Source organism: Salvelinus sp. IW2-2015, linkage group LG1 (assembly GCF_002910315.2).
Source record: "Salvelinus sp. IW2-2015 linkage group LG1, ASM291031v2, whole genome shotgun sequence".
In the NCBI taxonomy this organism is placed as follows: Eukaryota; Metazoa; Chordata; class Actinopteri; order Salmoniformes; family Salmonidae; genus Salvelinus; species Salvelinus sp. IW2-2015.
This window is the reverse complement of record NC_036838.1, coordinates 31,404,593-31,423,644: the sequence shown is the minus strand read 5'-3', so window position 1 is coordinate 31,423,644 and position 19,052 is coordinate 31,404,593. Positions and strand designations below refer to the sequence as shown.

The following is a 19,052-nucleotide window of genomic DNA, read 5'->3' as shown; positions in this document are numbered from 1 at the left end:
CTAAACTAAATTATTTATGGAGTTGAGCGGCGACTGAAGCGCGAACGTCACATACAGTTTTAGTTTTTTTGATCAAACTACTGATTTCGGTACCCAACGAATAGCCCCCAATTACACAGAACAATGTCGTGTTTAATTTCGTGGTATTCGTTGGGTGCTGAAATCAGTAGGTTTTAATAGAAACGTCATTTTATGTGACGTCGGAGCTCCAGTCCGTCCACACTAGTTGCCGCTCAACTCCATTATAAATAGCGGAGTTGAGTTTAATCGGCTAGCTAGGCTTCCATTCCATGCGGTAGCTAGTTAGCTAGCATTGGCGATGAGTCAGTCAGATTTGTAGCCAGCTAACTGTCTAAGCATTTGGGATTTTATCACTTTCGGCATGCACAACTTGTTCAGACAACAACCAGCCAATGTATTAAATGCTTAGTTAGCGAACAGTAGTTAGTTGGCAGCGAGGGTATGGATTTAGCTACTGTACCTCGCTGCAATCAGCTAGCAAGGGACTGGGCTGTCACTAACATTTGTTGGTAAGGTCTCTTGTTAGTTGCACATAAATGCTAGCTAGCTGCACATTGTGTGTTTAGCTAGTTAACGAGACACTACGTTAAACTATAATAAGCTAACTTCACTTCCATCAGCTGTTACGATTGAATCACACTGCGTGATGAGGCGTTTTCCAAGTACGTTGTGTTGGGTGCATGCAGCTAGCTAGTGAGCAAATCTGACTAGTCTGTTAGTAATTCCCAATCAAATTCAAATGGCTAGCTAATGACAATCATCCACCCTGTGTTATCAGGGAAGCATCACACCAATATCATGCTGACATGTAGTCTGACTATGGCATCATAGTTTTATGTGATTCAGGAGAACATTTCAAACAACTTTGCAAGAAATTGGACCATATAGGACTATTTTTTTTGTATTCACAGGAGGATCGGTATGTCATTAGGGTGGCTTGAGGATAAACGTCATTTAGGCCAGAATGTATGCGTTCACTGCTGCCCGCGCGTGTCTCTGTGTCGGCCACTCATCTCTGCCTTGGCAAACATCTGTGTTCTCGAACCACATTGCATTTTGTCTCACAGGGCAATGAATGCAAGTCAATGATACCTATATTAGCATTTCCCAAATCATGTCCAAATTAAGCAATACGGCCAGAGGAGGTGTGTTATATGACCAATATACCACGGCTAAGGGCTGTTCTTAGATTCAATGCGTAGTGCCTGGATACAGCCATTAGGTGCCTTATTGCTATTATAAACTGGTTACTAACGTAATTAGAACAKATTTTTTTTGGTCGTACCCCTTGTTATATGACCCGTGGTATATTGTCTGATATACCACAGCTTTCAGCCAATCAGCATTCAGGGGTCGAACCACCCAGTTTATAATAATTTATAAGTAACTTTGAGTTACACAATTCATTTTGAGATACGTTAGGATGATTTGGACAGGAAGGTCGATTTTTTGTATTTTTTGTATTTTTTTAATACATCAAAACCTCAACCCCGTCTAAATAAAAGTTAAATAAAAAAAAAAGTCTATAAATCATAGTGATGATATTAATAGTGAGATGTGCAATGTCATTTTGTTCCGATATTTGATTTATTTATTTAAAATGTTCTGTTTTTAAGAGTCAATTACTCAAACGCCAAAATAAAATGTATAAAATAGATTTTAACACAAACTTCAGGGAGCATTTTGCCCCATAGAGGGGGGTGTTTTTCCCCGATGCTTTTCCCGATAGCTGGGCAAAACGTCCCCGCCCCCCCCTTTCTAACGCTTCTGTTTTTGACTCTTAAAAACATGGTATTTATTTTAACTCAGAATATTTCATGTGTTTATATTCTCTTCCAGACTCCACTGGTCCAGGCTATATTTAGCCGAAATGCAGAAGAAGTGAAGTTATTGTTGCACATGAATGAAGAAGTCAATGCACTGGTAAGATGGCTCGCTACACATGAACATGACCCCGTGTGAATCAATTTCCTCCACATCTCGCTTAACGGGCCAGCCAGTTAAGCAGGAAGGGATTACCTGTCAAATCCTCTACATGCTTTGACCTTCCTGTCAAGTTTGAATCAGACATAGTTAATATCACACACAGTCAATCAATCATCCTTTGGAGCAGTAATGTTATACCCACAATATGTTGCACTTCACATTCTTGGTTTCAGCTTCCAACAGTAGCTATGCATGTTGTTCTCTTAAAGAGCCATCTTGTGAGTGTAAAATGTATTTTGTGTGTGTATGTGCACTGAACGTAAGTGCACGTGGCCCATGTATTTGAGGACAAGGAGCAGATTAGCTTATGGTTAAGGGATTGATGGGAGGAAAAGCTTAGCAGTAAGGGATTTTGGGCATCTTCCATCCAAGTAAGTAGCTGGTCAGTTCAGGTTCCTCACTCATTCATTCTACTGCTCTGGTAATCTGACCAGTTGGCTGTCAGATTAAAGGACCCCCACCAGAGGAAGTTGCAGCCACTGTTTCCATGTAATTTCCTGTCCTAAAGAGGAAATGCACATTTAGGTTCCACTTCCAAAGAATGAAAGCTACTTATGCATATTCACAAATTGGGTGTGGAAATTTCCACGTGGAGTTAATAAACATCAACAAATAGGTTAATGACAGCAGTCGGTGTAGCTAGCTAATATGATAACCTTATCTAGCTAGCAAATTTGATCTGTTGCTGTTTTTTGTTGTTGACTACACCATATTCAAAAGATTAGCCAGCTTGTGCTATAGCAGGTTCTGGAGCTGTATTCGTCATAATCATTGCTTTAGGGAAAACATCGCTACAGATGGAAACCACTGGCCTATCTTTGACTTCGCCATCTATTATTATCTCAAGTTTTGGCATCTTCCTTAAATTGCGGSAGCAAATCCGCCATAGAAATAGTTAGAAAGAATAAGATGAAGCTCCGGTAATATGGATAACTATTGAAAGATAGTTGATATGTGTTTTTCTACATTGTAATGGACACGGTGCAACCTTTGATAGGTAGGCTGCTGGCACGTTTCGGCTGCAGTACAAATCCTATCATATCACACAATTTCTAAAATGGTCAGGTGTGTGTGTGTGTGTATGTATGTGTATTATATATTTGTATTTTAAATGTTTTATTATACAGACTAGATAAAAAATTTGAAAAGCKAAAATGGACAATAAACATACGTTTAATTTGCTCCATGGCTCAGGCGGTAAAGTGGACACGGGCTGTTTGGCTCATCTCAGTCATGAAGAGGAAGAACTTTGCAGCTGTTTCTGATTTAATAAACACATGCCATGCTGGTCGTTGGTAACATTAAAATAAAACCCAGCCCTAAAAAGAAATGTAGGTTGCAAATAATGTTTGTCATATCATAGGAAAAGACACTGCATTCACATGGATTTGCACAAAGTGGGCATTTCGGATTTGTCACTTCAAGGCCAAAATACATTGAGCCCCGAAGTATTGTGGCAGTGACAAATTTGGTTGTTTTGGCTCTGTACTCCAGCACTTTGGATTTGAAACGATACAAGGTTAAAGTGCAGACTACCAGCTTTAATTTGACGGTATTTTCATACATATCGGGTGAACTGTTTAGAAATTACAGCACTTTCTGTACGTAGTCCCCCCATTTTAAGGGACCAAAAGTATTSCGACAAATTCACTCATGTCTATTAAATTAGTAGAAAGTTAAGTGTTTTGGTCCTATATTCATAGCACGCAATTACTACATCRGGCTTATGAATCTACAMATTTCTTGGATGCATTAGGTGTTTGTTTTGGTYGTTTAAAATGTTTTTGTGCCTAATAGAAATTAATGGTAAATAATGTCTTGTGTCATTTTGGAGTCACTTTTATTGTAAATATCAATTGAATATGTTTCTAAACACTTCTACATTAATTTGGATGCTTCCATGGTTAAGGATAGTCCTGAATGAAACATGAATAATGATGATGATTTACAGTTGCATAAGTATCATACCCCCCCAAAAAATTATGCTAACATCCCCTGTTATTGTAAGGGTGAGAGGTTAGCATGTCTTGGGGGTATGATATTTCTGCATCTGTAACTTTCTCATTCATCATAGTCATTGTATTTTTTCAAATCCAAAGTGCTGGAGTATAGAGCCAAAACAACAACAATGTGTCACTGTATAATACCATCGTCTTTCAGCTTGAAAAAGTGGATTTCTACTGATGTGGGCTTTTAAAGAACCCTGACACAATGCTCTAGGTCCACTTTACACACACACAAGCACACACGAACAGGCAGCCTTCACAGGAGCTAAAACAGGGAGAGGCTAGAAACTTCTACAGGGAGAGGAAGGGGTGTTAAATTGAGAGCATGCTTTAAATCAGCACTCGTTCAAATATGGCTTGGTGCCAGCGTGTAAATTCAGTAGCTGCAATTTGTCAAATGTCACAACAACTTAAATCAGTAAATCAGTTTTGTATTATATGTTAATATACTTTGCATTTGTCATGGAGTCAATATTTGGCAGAGGTCAAATATTATACCACTGTAAGTACTCAGTTGTGACCACTAGACCTGGGGCTGTATTCAATCACTACTTAAAGTCAAAGAAGATTCTGTACAAGCACAGCAAAAAAAAGCGGTTTTAATTAATATGCAGTTGAGCTTTCTGTACTTCACTTTCACATTGTTTACATAGTTTTGTTGCCTTAATGCATCCAAACATGAATTCTTGCAATGCAAGACAGATGACATATTTGACTTGTACGMCCAAAACCCACAGGGATCCTTGTCCTTAAACAGCCTCTCTTCCCGGAGGCCTAAAATTCTCACACGGCCTCCAGCCAGTCAGTCAGTCAGTCAGTCAGTGATTGAATGATGCGTATGGAGAATAAGACTGTGATTTCCTTACTAGGGCTGCAATGAGTGAGGCCTGAGCCATGAGTCATTCACTTGTGGGTTTACACTGACTGCACACATTCCAGTACGGAGGACAGGGTCAGCTAACAGGCTAGAGATGCCTGAGCAATTTTACTCACCGAGGTGGATTTCAAGCCCTTCTTTCGTTGCCTGGCTACTCAGACTCCTTGCGCTGCCACACGCTATAACGTTAGTTTCTTCTCCGCAACGAGTCTGGATCTGAGTACCTCCCAATGATTTCTAGAATGCGATCACATTCGAACCATTCTGATTGGTCACAAAAACCGATTGGTTAGTCCAGAGCCAAAACACACGTGGGTATGCTGCATTTTGAAACACACGCGGGTATGCTGCGTTTTGAAACACGTGGGTATGCTGCGTTTTGAAACACGTGGGTATGCTGCGTTTTGAAACACGTGGGTATGCTGCGTTTTGAAACACACGTGGGTATGCTGCGTTTTGAAACACACGTGGGTATGCTGCGTTTTGAAACACACGTGGGTATGCTGCGTTTTGAAAGTTAGAGTTTAGTTAGAGATGATCCAATCGCTAATGACTTTATGTACAACGGCACTCATTTTGACGTCAACACAAACTTCTTCAACGATGGCAGTCTCAGACTGAAGTATGTAGCAAACATCGAGAGCAGTGGAAGAATTCAGTTTGAGTCGCCAGGGAACTTCTTTCAGTTTGCGGAATAAAAAAATCAGGTCTACCTCTTTGCAAAATTATTAGATGCAGCAGGCCTAACCCCGACTGATTATTTTGTGAGATTAAAGTTCCACTGTGCATTCATATTGAATATTATTTTTACTTGAAATTTTCAGAGAATGGCAATTTTATTTRTGCATTTTCAATATCCTGTGATTGAAAGCTATTTTACATAGTTGGTATCAAGTTCAAACCTGTCATGTTAGATGTAGCATGTCTTATATTCTTTGGCTTTGGGGTTTATTGTTCAACTCACTGTTTGTTTTTAATACACTGCCTTAGGATGATATCAGAACCAACAGTGGGCTTAAATCTGGGCTCTTGCTAACTGTTGTTTCTCTGTCTGCTGTCTCTCCTCAGGACCAAGAACGCCGTACCCCCTTACATGCTGCTGCGTGTTTGGGCGATGTTCACATTATGGACCTTCTCATTAATTCAGGTAACGTTCTCCAGCATGAGACAGACCGTTTTCAGAGGGATTCACATTGATCACTCAATTATCCCTATCCTATTGTTGAATAAAGGACAGTTAATCATATCTGTTAGAATATACAACTAGCATTGAAACCCTTCCCTCTTGTCAATGAGGATAAGAATCCCTATCCTAAAGGTAAATACTGATAATGAAATCAGAGAAGTGTGCAAATGTTACTGACCATCTGAGATCTGAGGCCCATTGTGATTGGCTGAATTAGTATTGAAAATTTGTTCCATCTGCATATTTTATTTTTAATCGGTTGAGCTGAGCTACAGAATAGTTGACTGAGTTCGTCCTCTATCTCTCACTCTCTCTCTTGCTCGCTCCTCTCTCTCAGGTGCTAGTATTAACGCTAAGGACCAAGGCTGGCGGACTCCCCTGCATCGGGCAGCTGCCTCACAGAACGAAGTAAGACTATCTTTGCAGGACAGTGCCATGTGAAGGCCATGTCAAATACAATATGTAAAACCTGCTACAGTCATTTACCTGGAATTCCTCATCAGTCTTAATAGCACTTCTCAGGGCTCATTTTCTTAGGTAATCAATATGGCAGATAAATTCATCTTCTCTCCTTCCTTGAATGAGTAGCTATATGAATGTCAGTGATAAAGTCGCACTCCTCATACTTTTTATTTATTCTCCCACCGTCTTTCCCAGAAGGCCGTGGGGCTGCTGCTGAGACAGGATGCGGAGGTCAATGCCCGGGATAAATTCTGGCAGACGCCGTTGCACGTGGCTGCGGCGAACCGGGCCACACGCTGTGCTGAGGCTCTCATCCCCAAGCTGAGCAGCCTGAATGTGGCGGACCGCTCCGGCAGGACGGCTTTGCACCATGCTGCACACAGCGGCCACGTGGAGGTCAGGGGTCACAGCGGGGTTTTACGGTCATAGGGTGGAGGGTTTTGAGTAATACTGAAATGGCACCCAATCCCCTATATAGTTCACTATTTTTGATGCCATTTCAGACATAGCCTAGGTGCTGAATTGGTCTTCCTCACGCAGAAAGGTGTCTTACTGTGCTCGTTTTAACTCACTATCTCCTGTCTGTATCCAGATGGTGAATTTGCTCCTCAACAAAGGGGCCAACCTGAGTGCCAGCGATAAGAAGGAGAGACAGCCAATCCACTGGGCCGCATACCTTGGTGGGTGGGACCTTAGAATGGACACTTCCTGAAATTGACACACTTTCTTCTCCTTGTTCAAGAGGCTTGGTCTGAGCAAAGGCACTGAGCAGATTCACTGATCTGCCAATCAACCTGCAAACTTCCCATCAAGGGGATTAGGGTTGTCACGATACCAATATCCCGATACCAGATTTTCCACGGCAAAAAAGAAAACACAAATTGGACTAAACTCTATTGTCCTATAAAAACCGACTTTATRTAAAATTGTGGGTGCTATAGCTTGTAAAATAAACAAATGTGACTAGGTGACAAATTAATGCTGTTTGGTTCTAACTTTGGTCGGTTTTCCTCAAGAAATGAAATCCTCCATGTTTTGTTTCCTTGCCACGATACGTCCGAGTATCGTGATACTGGTAGCGTGACAACCCTACAGGGGATCCTTGTCTACAAAGAAAAGCAAACCTCTGCCAAATTGCATATCCTCACGCACAAACAGAAAATTGCCAAGGCTTTCATTAACCTGTCTGTAGTGTCTGTATGTTCCATGAATGTACGGTTGTCTCCTCGTCCCTCAGGGCATCTGCAGATCGTGAAGCTTCTTGTGTCGCGGAGCGCGGACGCCATGTGCAGGGACAAGCGCGGTTATACCCCGCTCCATGCCGCAGCTGCCAGCGGCCAGATTGAGGTGGTCAAGTACCTGCTGCGGCTGGGCTCAGAGGTGAGGGGCCAGGGGGTGGGGCTCCATCGCGGACGCCATGTGCAGGGGGTGGGGCTCAATCTTTGCTTGTGTGTTTATTTTTTATTTTTTACAAAAGTGCATTCCTAGTATAATATTTAGGTTAGGGCCTATCAGGGAAATCTTCAGGCCCTATACCCATCCCAACTCCCACCACCATCTCACCATCTAATTTCTGCCTTTTCTTTGTCTCCACGTCAGATTGATGAGCCTAACGCCTTTGGGAACACAGCGCTCCACATGGCGTGCTACACGGGCCAGGAGGCGGTGGCCAACGAGCTGGTGAACCGCGGCGCCAACGTCAACCAGCCCAACCACCACGGCGGCACGCCGCTGCACCTGGCCGCTGTCTCAACCAACGGGGCGCTCTGCCTCGAGCTGCTAGTCAACAACGGCGCTGACGTCAACATGCAGGTCAGTCGGAGGACGCCCGGGAAATGAGGGAATAAGGGATTGGYTGCACCCCAAATGGCACCCTATTCCTTATATAGTGCACTATGGGCCCTGGTCAAAAGTAGTGCACTATATAAGGAATAGGTTGCCATTTGGGAGTCTTAGTCAACAGATGGCAGAAGTGGCATTTATAAACAAGGATATTTTGAATAACATCCCAAGTTGTTTTGTGTATGTTTGAGGTAAATCGATTATTTTCATAACAAAAAATGTTTTTGTTTCTCTCTTTCTCTCACAGAGTAAAGAAGGGAAGAGCCCTTTGCACATGGCCGCTATTCACGGGCGCTTCACCCGCTCCCAGATCCTTATCCAAAACGGTAATCACACACACACATCATAAACACAATATTATCACACACTACACTTCAAATACAAGGATAGTGTGTTTGTGAAAAGTGCCTGCACTATTTCAGGGACAAACTTCAGTTGAAGCGCACCAGCCGAACACACCCAACACTCATCCTCCAGCCCATAGCAACCACCACAACTCCACCAGCCGAACACACCCAACACTCTACCTCCAGCCCATAGCAACCACCACAACTCCACCAGCCGAACACACCCAACCACTCTACCTCCAGCCCATAGCAACCACCACAACTCCACCAGCCGAACACACCCAACACTCATCCTCCAGCCATAGCAACCCCAAACAATCCAACAGCCGAACACCACCCAACACTCATCCTCCAGCCCATAGCACCACCACATCTCACCAGCCGAACATTCAACACTCATCCTCCAGCCCATAGCAACCACCACAACTCCAACAGCCGAACAATCCCAACACTCATCCTCCAGCCCATAGCAACCACCGCAACTCCACCTGCCGAACACACCAACACTCATCCTCCAGCCATAGCAACCACCACCAACTCCAACAGCCGAACATTCAACACTCATCCTCCAGCCATAGCAACCACACAAACTCCACAGCCGAACATTCCCAACACTCATCCTCCGCCCATAGCAACCACCACAACTCCAACAGCCGCACACACCAACACTCATCCTCCAGCCCATAGCAACCACCACACACTCCCCAGCCGAACATTCCCAACACTCATACTCCAGCCATAGCAACCACACGCAACTCCCTGCCGAACACACCAACACTCATCCTCCAGCCCATAGCAACCACCACACACCACCAGCCGAACATTTCCAACACTCATCCTCCAGCCCATAGCAACCACCACAACACCACCAGCCGAACATTTCCCAACACTCATCCTCCAGCCCATAGCAACACACACAAACTCAACAGCCGGATGGCATCTCACAACTGTGTGAAAAACGATATGGTGCAAATCCCCTCTCTCTCTCCTGTGTGCAGGTGGGGATATAGACTGTGTAGATAAATATGGCAATACTCCTCTTCACGTTGCTGCTAAGCACGGCCACGAGCTGCTGATCAGCACCCTGATGACTAACGGTGCTGACACAGCCAGGTGAGAAACTAAGCATCTTAACACTAGAACGGCCATATGCCAACGGCCACTGACGTTTTATTTTGTAAATAAATAAAAATCTACCCCCCCTCCCCACACACACAAAAAAAAGCTATGTCCTTCTCCTTCCCTGACTTTTCCTAAATGTTTGTATTTTACACTGCTCATTTGTCAGAATTTTGAAATAACAGTATTGAGAGCCTTTTTACCTGTTTTCTTCCCACACCTATTCCTAACTTAACCCCTCCAAAACAATGTACCCAGCCAGGCGCTAATGCGTCTCTTTCTCCTCACTGAATTACAAATGAATGAATGTGCGATAATTGTGCACCTCCACAATTGAATTTAAATTAGGCCTAACTGAATGAGAAGGAGGGTGAAGAGGTTGATTTCATTTAGGAAGACAATAGGGTAATGATGAGTTTGTTATGCCTATTAATCAGCAGCAAATAATTTGACCGAGCGCCTTGGGGGGTTGATACCATTCTCTTTTATACTTTACTTTGTAAAAATAAGCTGTTATGGGACTGTTTTATTTCTCTGACTTATTGAATTTATCGGAAAGGAAAGGAAAAAAACATGCCACGTGTTGCAGTAGGCCTTTAGAATAATGGAGAACATATCCTTGACTCTATCCAACTTGATGAGCGGGAAACAAATGATGCCAGTCAGCCTTCACAGCCGGCCCATCAAGACTACACCTAAACAAATTTCACACATAATAAAAAGTTACCCTATAGCCAATCTGATGAGCATATTCTGCAGTTTCTATTACGCTTACCTTTGTCAAGGAACTCTCATAATTCAAGAGGTGCAGCTCTATTTCCAAATGTTACCGTGCTTCCAAATGTATCCGTGCTGTCTATGCATTCAGCACATGACCACTCGCGGGGCAGCATTGCTCTTGCTACTAAGCAAAAACGAGTAACATAAGAAAATTCAAATATGCTGTTCTGTTGTCAATGGATGAGTGGGCGATAGAAACCAGGTAGAAACTGATAATGGTTTATGTGACTTCACTGGACTGAATGATGAGGAGAGTGAAGAGGGTGATTGAATTTGATTGAYCTGAATTTTGAGTGTGAAGAAGATCTGAATTTTGAGTGTGAAGAAGATTTGAATTTATAACAATAGTGTAATTATTCTAAAGAATTGTGGGCAGTCTAATTATTTTATTATGAAAGGCTGGAAATTGTATGTAATTTCCCCTCAGTCAAATCACACACGGAGTACAACATACAATGTGTGTAGTTCACAATGGCAAACCGAACCAAACGAATGGACGCACTGATAGCATTGCAAATGGTGCAGAATTTAGATGAGTTGGAGCCGGATGGAGGATCAGTTTTGAGTTTGAAATTGATGTGGAGTCATTTTGATCTGATCGGTATGGGATTGACGAGAGACCATGCCACGCAACCGCATCAGCGATTATGCGACACCTTCGGCAGGTGTACGCGGAACAAGGCCCGTGAAAACGATGTGCAGTGCAATCGATTTTGTTTGTGGGGCTTGCTCACACAAAGCCCCAAAGCTTTGGACCCAAAGCATAAAGAGAAGACGAGATTGGTTCATGCATAAAGCCACGTGTAGAGATTGGTTCATGCATAAAGCCACGTGTATAAGGGCACAATAGTGTCCAGTACAATCAACAAATGTATATCTTGTCAACTTTTTATATCTTGTCATGAATTCGTAAAGTATTCAGACCCCTTCACTTTTTCCACATTTTGTTACATTACAGCCTTATTCWAAAATTTCCCTCATCAATCTACACACCATAACCCATAATGAGAACATGAAAACAGGTTTATCGAAATTTTTGCAAATGTATTAACAATTAAAAAACACCTTAATTATATCAATATTCATCAGACCCTTCACTATGAGACTCGAAATTGAGCTCAGGTGCATCCTGTTTCCGTTGATCATCTTTGAGATGGTTCTACAACTTGATTGGAGTCCACCTGTGGTAAATTCAATTGATTGGACATGATTTGGAAAGGCACACACCTGTCTATATAAGGTTCTACAGTTGACAGTGCATGTCAGAGCAAAAMCCAAGCCTACRGTCAAAGGAATTGTCTGTAGAGCTCCAAGACAGGATTGTGTCGATGCACAGATCTGGGGAAGAGTACCAAAAAAATTCTGCAGCGTTGAAGGTCCCCAAGAACACAGTGGCTTCCATCATTCTTAAATGGAAGAAGTTTGTAACCACCAAGACTCTTCCTAGAGCTAGCCGCTCTGACAAACTGAGCAATCGTGGGAGAAGGGCCTTGGTCAGGGAGGTGACCAAGAACCCGATGGTCACTCTGACAGAGCTCCAGAGTTCCTCTGTGGAGATGGGAGAACCTTCCAGAAGGACAACTATCTCTGCAGCACTCCGCCAATCAGGCCTTTATGGTAGAGTAGACAGCCAGAAGCCACTCCTCAGTAAAAGGCATATGACAGCCCGCTCGGAGTTTGCTAAAAGGCACCTAAAAGACTCTCAGACCATGAGAAACAAAATTCTCTGGTCTGATGAAACCAAGATTGAACTCTTTGGCCCGAATGCCAAGTGTCACATCTGCAGGAAACCTGGCACCATCCCTACGGTGATGCATGATGGTGGCAGCATCATGCTGTGGGGTTGTTTTTCAGCTGCAGGGACTGGGAGACTAGTCAGGATTGAGGGAAAGATRAACGGAGCAAAGTACAGAGAGATCCATGATGAAAACCTGCTTCAGAGCGCTCAGACCTCAGACTGGGGCGAAGGTTCACCATCCAACAGGMCAACAACCATATGTAAACATCCAAGACAACGCAGGAGTGGCTTCGGGACAAGTCTCTGAATGTCCTTGAGTGACCCAGCCAGAGCCCAGACTTGAACCCGATCGAACATCTCTGGATMGACCTGAAAATAGCTGTGCAGCGACGCTCCCCATCCAACCTGACAGAGCTGGAGAGGAGAAACTCCCCAAATACAGGTGTGCCAAGCTTGTAGCGTCATACCCAATAAGACCCGAGGCTGTAATCGCTGCCAAAGGTGCTTCAACAAAGTACTGAGTAAAGGGTCTGAATACTTAGGTAAATGTGATATTTCATTATTATTTTTTAAATTTGCAAACATTTCTAAAAAACGTTTTTTGCTTTGTCATTATGGGGTATTGTGTATAGATTAATGAAGTAAAAAAAAAAAAATGATTTCATCCATTTTAGAATAAGGCTGTAACGTAACACAATGTGGTAAAAGTCAAGGGGTCTGAATACTTTCCGAATGCACTGTATTTCCACAAATATTTATTTATGCAATTCATCCTTTACAATTCTTCATGCACTGGTGCTTTTGTTTTGGATTACAGCAAATAATTTCACTTGTGCACCTGGCTGGTTATATMATCTTTTTTGTTTTGTCAAAAGAAGCTGTAACTGGACTTTTTAAATGAACTCTATTACTAATCAAATCTACAAATCTAAAGTTGATCAAATGGATTACACTGCAATGTTTTTATTGTAAGGGAAACTAAAATAGGCTATAGGCCTATGTTTTTTATAGGACTTAGTCAAGGATATGTTTTGTATAATTCTACAATCTAAACAAAAAGCTATTGGTATTTAAAAAATATATATATATATATATATTTCAACAAATATTTCTTTATGCCGTTAATCCTTTCTAATAGTTGATGCATGTTTGCTGCATCTTGCGGGTTGATATGCATCTGATGCATATGCTAAAGGAGACGCCTGGCAACGTTCTCTAACGGGTACTTATAGGCTGAAAGGCCTTAAGATGCTTTTGGGAAACAGGGCCCTGGTTTGTCAGTCTGCAGTCAATCCCATGTAATGTAAGTGGTAACGATGAGTTGAAATCCACTTAATTATTGTTTTGTGGCACATTTCATTTATTTTCTTTCGCGTGTTTCATAGGCCTATAGCCAGCCACAGAGTTGGGCGCATAGGCTATTTACTGTTTCTTTGATTGATGACCAAACGGCTTGTGTTAAATAGTTTATAAAAGGTGTCGAACTGACTGAATAAAGTTAATCTCCTATATCCCTTTGCTATTCATAAATCATACAATGTAGGTGTATTTCCATGGTATCGCAACGGAACAAGTAAACTCAAGATCTTATTTGTATTTTCCTGGGATTCTAAGCCCATGTCGAGTCTTGCCAGTGACCGCTAATGTGACTGGTCAGTGTAGCCTAGTGAACGGCTCTTTTTGAACAGATCTTTCATTCTAACATTTGTAAAAAAGAATCTGAAAAATACAACACTAGTGCATTCGGAAAGTATTCAGACAGGACCAACTTTGGGAAACCTTGTTTTAGGTTATTGTCCTGCTGATTTTGCTTGTTCTTATCTCCTTTACGTTTCTTTTTTTTTTAACCCAACTCCTAACCCCTTACCCTAACCCTAATTGTAAACCTAACCCCTAAGCTTAAAATAGCCTTTGTCATCATGGGGACATAGGAAATGTCCCCACAATGGATCGTTTTGCTATCCTTGTGGGGACTTTTGGGGATATTTGGTCCCCTCAAGGATATAATAACCGACACACACATACACAATCAGGTTACAGAAAATACACATAATTCAGGTGTAGAAAAACAGTATTTATGGCAGAACAAGGACATCTCTCCTGAGAGAATGTTGTCAGAAGATCAGCTCTTCCACTGCTTATGCAACATAATGGTCATCTCAACAGAACTAGCAGCAAAGCTCGCATTTCTCTTCTAGTTAACGCTGTATGTTACATATTTGAGACTATACAGTATCTGATCTCCTAGCCCGTCTTATATCTTCCCGTATCCATCTGTGTCATTGTCTCTCTCTCTCTCTCTCTCTGTAGGCAAGGGATTCATGGGATGTTTTCGTTGCATTTGGCTGTGCTCTACGGGTTTTCAGACTGTTGTCGCAAGTTACTCTCCTCAGGTAAGTCTTTAGACTGAAATTGATGTTTGTATAATGGAAACGGATCATGTTTCATGGATGTGTACGTTCAAATTGACCTAAGTAGTTCTGTTTCAGATAGAATGTGAGCGGGCATGTACGTACAACACATTCTTTAACTACTTGCTTTTCCTCATTTAGTGTTATGTTCAGAAACAGAGATTTGAATAGATGTCCTTCTCAGTACACACAAAGGCCATTGTTCCATCCAGACCTCCTGATGTGGTCACCCTGTATGACCACACTTCCTGTTTTGTGCTGTCGCACTTCCTGCAGGTCAGCTGTACAGCATTGTATCATCTCTAAGCAACGAGTATGTGCTGTCAGCCGGGTTTGACATCAACACCCCAGACAGCCTGGGGAGGACCTGCCTGCACGCTGCTGCCTCTGGAGGGTGAGCACGCGTACCCGCGCACACACATTTTGTAATGAAGAGAGAGCTTTGTTAATGGTTGTGTAATCATCTCATTTGTATTTCTGTTCTCTCTTTGACTGCAGAAACGTTGAATGTCTTAACTTGCTGTTGAGCAGTGGTGCCGACTTGAGTAAAAAGGACAAACTGGGAAAGTGAGTGGTCTCATTCTGGAATTCAACGAACTTGTTTTTCCCCATAGCATTTTTGTCAGAGTGAATTATATTCTATTTTATTCTATTCTCTTCTCCCATGAGTGTGCCTCATCACCTCTCTCCTCTTCCGTTCCTCTCTTGGCAGAGCTCCTTTGCACTACGCTGCKGCGAATGGGAGCTACCAGTGCACGGTTGCCCTGGTGAGTGCTGGTGCCGAGGTGAATGAGCTGGACCAGAAAGGCTGCAGCCCCCTGCACTACGCTGCCGCATCGCAGACCTTCTGCCGGTGAGACACACAGATAACACACACAGAGGGGCAAAAAAATGCCAGACTCCAAACTTTGACTGACATTTTGTTTTTGTTTCAGAGTGGACAGACATTACTCAGTCGGACACCAGAGTGAGGAGAGGGCAAAGGAGGACTTTTTGTAAGTCCCTCACCATGATGTCATTTCAGTTTTATCAAGCTTAAAACATATAAACCTACCAACTGACCAAGCTCAAAAACGTTGGTTTCTCAGAAGATGGGAACTGTTTAGAAATGTTCAATTTTCTGCAATGGTTTGCAGTTCAAGTTAACCCGCCCATGTACACTGAACAAAAATATAAACGCAACAATTTCAAAGATTTTACTGAGTTACAGTTCATGTAAGGAAATCAGTCAATTKAAATAAWTTCATTAGGCCCTAATCTATGGATTTCACATAACTGGGAATACAGATATGCATCTGTTGGTTACAGATACCTTAAAAATAAGGTAGGGGCGTGGGACCACCATTTTGCCTCATGCAGCGCAACACATCTCCTTAGCATTGAGTTGATCAAGCTGTTGATTGTGGAATGTTGTCCCACTCCTCTTCAATGGCTATGCGAAGTTGCTGGATGTTGGCGGGTACTGGAACATGCTGATCCAGAGCATCCTAAACATGCTCAATGGGTGATATGTCTGGTGAGTATGCAGGCCATGGAAGAACTGGAACATTTTCAGCTTCCAGGAACTGTGTACAGACCCTTGCAACATGGGGCCGTGCATTATCATGTTGAAACATGAGATGATAGCGGAAGATGAATGGCACGACAAAGGGCCTCAGGATCTCGTCATGGTATCTCTGTGCATTCAAATTGCCATAAATAAAATGCAATTGTGTTCGTTGTTCGTAACTTTTGCCTGCCCATACCATAGCCGTACTGTTGACATCAGCAAATGGCTCGCCCACATGACGCCATACACGTGGTCTGCTGGTGTGAGGATGGTTGGACGTACTGCCAACTTCTATAAAAAGAAGTAGGAGGTGGCTTATGGTAGAGAAATGAACATTAAATTCTCTGGCAACAGCTCTGGTGGACATTCCTGCAGTCAGCATGCCAGTTGCACGCTCCCTCAACTTGAGACACCTGTGATGTGTTTTGTGACTGAACTGCACATTTTAGAGTGGCCCAGTACAAGATGAACCTGTATAATGATCATGCTATTTAATCAGCTTCTTGATATGCCACACCTGTCARGTGGATGTATTATCTTGGCAAAGGAGGAAGGCTCACTAACAAGGATGTAAATAAATTTGTGTACAARATTTGAGAGAAATATGCTGTTTGTGCATATGGAACATTTCTGGGATCTTTTATTTCAGCTCATGAAACATGGGACCAACACTTCACATGTTGCGTTTATATTTTTGTTCATTGTATTTGACGGCTTGTTGTTTGAGCACAATTTTTCCTCTCTCTTTGTTGACGTAGTTGTGTATCCAGAAGCTTGTTGGTTGACCTAACATGACGGTCTTCTCCTCTGTATGTGTAGTTGTTTGGAGTATCTGCTGGATAACGGGGCTGACCCGGCTCTGAGGAACACCAAGGGTTACAGCGCAGTCCACTACGCAGCAGCCCACGGAAACAAGCAGAACCTGGAGCTGGTGAGTCAGTGGGAGGAGGGACTGCAGGCCTGTGTGTGTGTGCATGCTGCAGACAGACAGGCAAAGATAAGTCGTATCATGGATGCATTTCAACAGTGGCTTACCCTCCTCGTCTTCTGCACTATGAAAGAACAGGACAAGTGACGGTAAAGTCCTAGTAGACATCCAACCATGTTGCTTTCACTAGTCCGTTGTTTTTAGATCAGTGCCGATGAAGACGAGGAAAGGAAATCACTTTAGAGCATCGAGCCACTTTCAAAGTCGCACTTGGTTTGAAACTGGTAATGGCCTTTGTAATAAAGTGGTATTTTCAGCCACACCTTTAAGAGCTGAGAGTGGGTGTTGGTAAATAATTTACCAACAGGCTAAGCTCAGGTGACTGAGTCGTGTACCRCTTCCTTTGGGAAGTGCAGTGATCTCAGCATGTGGTGCAGTATGTACAGGTTGTACACTCCTGTCTTTGTCCCTCTGTTCCCCAGCTCTTGGAGATGTCGTTCAACTGTCTGGGAGACGTGGAGAGCAGTGTTCCAGTTAGCCCTTTGCACTTAGCCGTGAGTACAGTACACCCGCTTACCCTCGTTTCCGCTGGCCTGAAGGTCTACTTGACTGTACTGTCTATGCGCTTTCTATAGATTGTTTCAACTTCAAATTAACACGTTACATTAGTTTAATTATGGCCCCTCCTTAGTTCTACAGTACAAGTTCAAAGTTGGAGTGAACTATCTATTTAACACACTTACCCAATGAATTGACACATTTACCCCCCCATTCTCTCACACTTCAGTTTGACTGAGTGTGGTTCTAGTTCTGAAGTTGATGTCCCTCGAACACAGTGACCCATCGCCGTTCTCACACTCATTTTTTTCTCCCTCCACCCAGGCGTATAACGGTCACTGTGAGGCGTTGGGGGTGCTGTCTGAGACGCTGGTTAGTCTGGACGTTCGGGATGCGGGGGGGCGCACCGCCCTCTACTTGGCGGCCCAGAAGGGACACGCTCAGTGCTTGGAGGTCCTGCTGTCCCACGGGGTCTCCTGCCACCTCAGGGAGCGCCGCAACAAGTGGACCCCACTCCATGTCGCAGGTGTGTGTGCGTTTTCCACTTTACGTGGTTTTTGTGATTTGTTAGATTCTAATCCACAATGGTGTTTGGATGTGTGTATGAGCTTATGTTGATATTTTCAGTCCTCTCGCTTACCCGCTCTTCATTGTGTGTGTGTGTGTGTGTGTGTGTGTGTGTGTGTGTGTGAGCTTGTCTCTATATTTGACCTTCTCTGTCACCTCCAGCTTCCAACGGCCGAACAGACTGTCTGCTCATGCTGGTCAACCGAGGGGAGAAGGCTGACATCATCGACATTGCCGACGTACAGGGACAGTGAGTGACTGTCATTCATTTCTTGAACATGTTTGTTGAATATGTGTGCACCCACTAGAATAGGAAAGATGATTTTTGCATTTTTTAAAAACACAATTCTCAGGTAGTGGGCTCCCTTTTTTTACCTACTGGTTATTTGTGTGTAAAACCCCTGGGATTGTGTGTGTGTGTGTGTGTGTGCAGGACGGCTCTGATGCTGGCAGCTCTGGGCAGTCACACTGACTGTGTCCACATCCTGCTGGAGAAGGGAGCCGGGGCTGACGCCGCCGACAAGCGAGGCCGCACAGCCCTACACAGAGCTGTGAGTGTCCCCACCATGTGTATGTGCTTGGTCTAACCATAGCATCTGCCCAATCTCAAAATATATTGCCAATTGGGGTCCCCTGCAGTTACATTCATCGAATCTGGGTAGATGGGACACTTAG

General features: G+C 43.3%; 1 protein-coding gene across 1 annotated transcript in view; it reads left to right on the top strand.

Annotated features, from left to right (window-relative positions):
* Nucleotides 1–19,052, top strand: part of LOC111965184 (serine/threonine-protein phosphatase 6 regulatory ankyrin repeat subunit C-like) — a 34,348-nt gene that overhangs the window by 643 nt on the left and 14,653 nt on the right. The window contains exons 2-20 of the mRNA XM_023989218.3: nt 1,861–1,944; nt 5,959–6,037; nt 6,414–6,484; nt 6,734–6,934; nt 7,131–7,218; nt 7,776–7,918; nt 8,138–8,350; nt 8,628–8,706; nt 9,726–9,840; nt 14,675–14,757; nt 15,052–15,169; nt 15,274–15,342; nt 15,488–15,628; nt 15,711–15,770; nt 17,144–17,255; nt 17,735–17,806; nt 18,135–18,336; nt 18,540–18,627; nt 18,811–18,928. Coding sequence (XP_023844986.1) covers nt 1,861–1,944; nt 5,959–6,037; nt 6,414–6,484; nt 6,734–6,934; nt 7,131–7,218; nt 7,776–7,918; nt 8,138–8,350; nt 8,628–8,706; nt 9,726–9,840; nt 14,675–14,757; nt 15,052–15,169; nt 15,274–15,342; nt 15,488–15,628; nt 15,711–15,770; nt 17,144–17,255; nt 17,735–17,806; nt 18,135–18,336; nt 18,540–18,627; nt 18,811–18,928 — 2,136 coding nt within the window. The remainder of the gene's footprint in view (nt 1–1,860; nt 1,945–5,958; nt 6,038–6,413; nt 6,485–6,733; nt 6,935–7,130; nt 7,219–7,775; nt 7,919–8,137; nt 8,351–8,627; nt 8,707–9,725; nt 9,841–14,674; nt 14,758–15,051; nt 15,170–15,273; nt 15,343–15,487; nt 15,629–15,710; nt 15,771–17,143; nt 17,256–17,734; nt 17,807–18,134; nt 18,337–18,539; nt 18,628–18,810; nt 18,929–19,052) is intronic.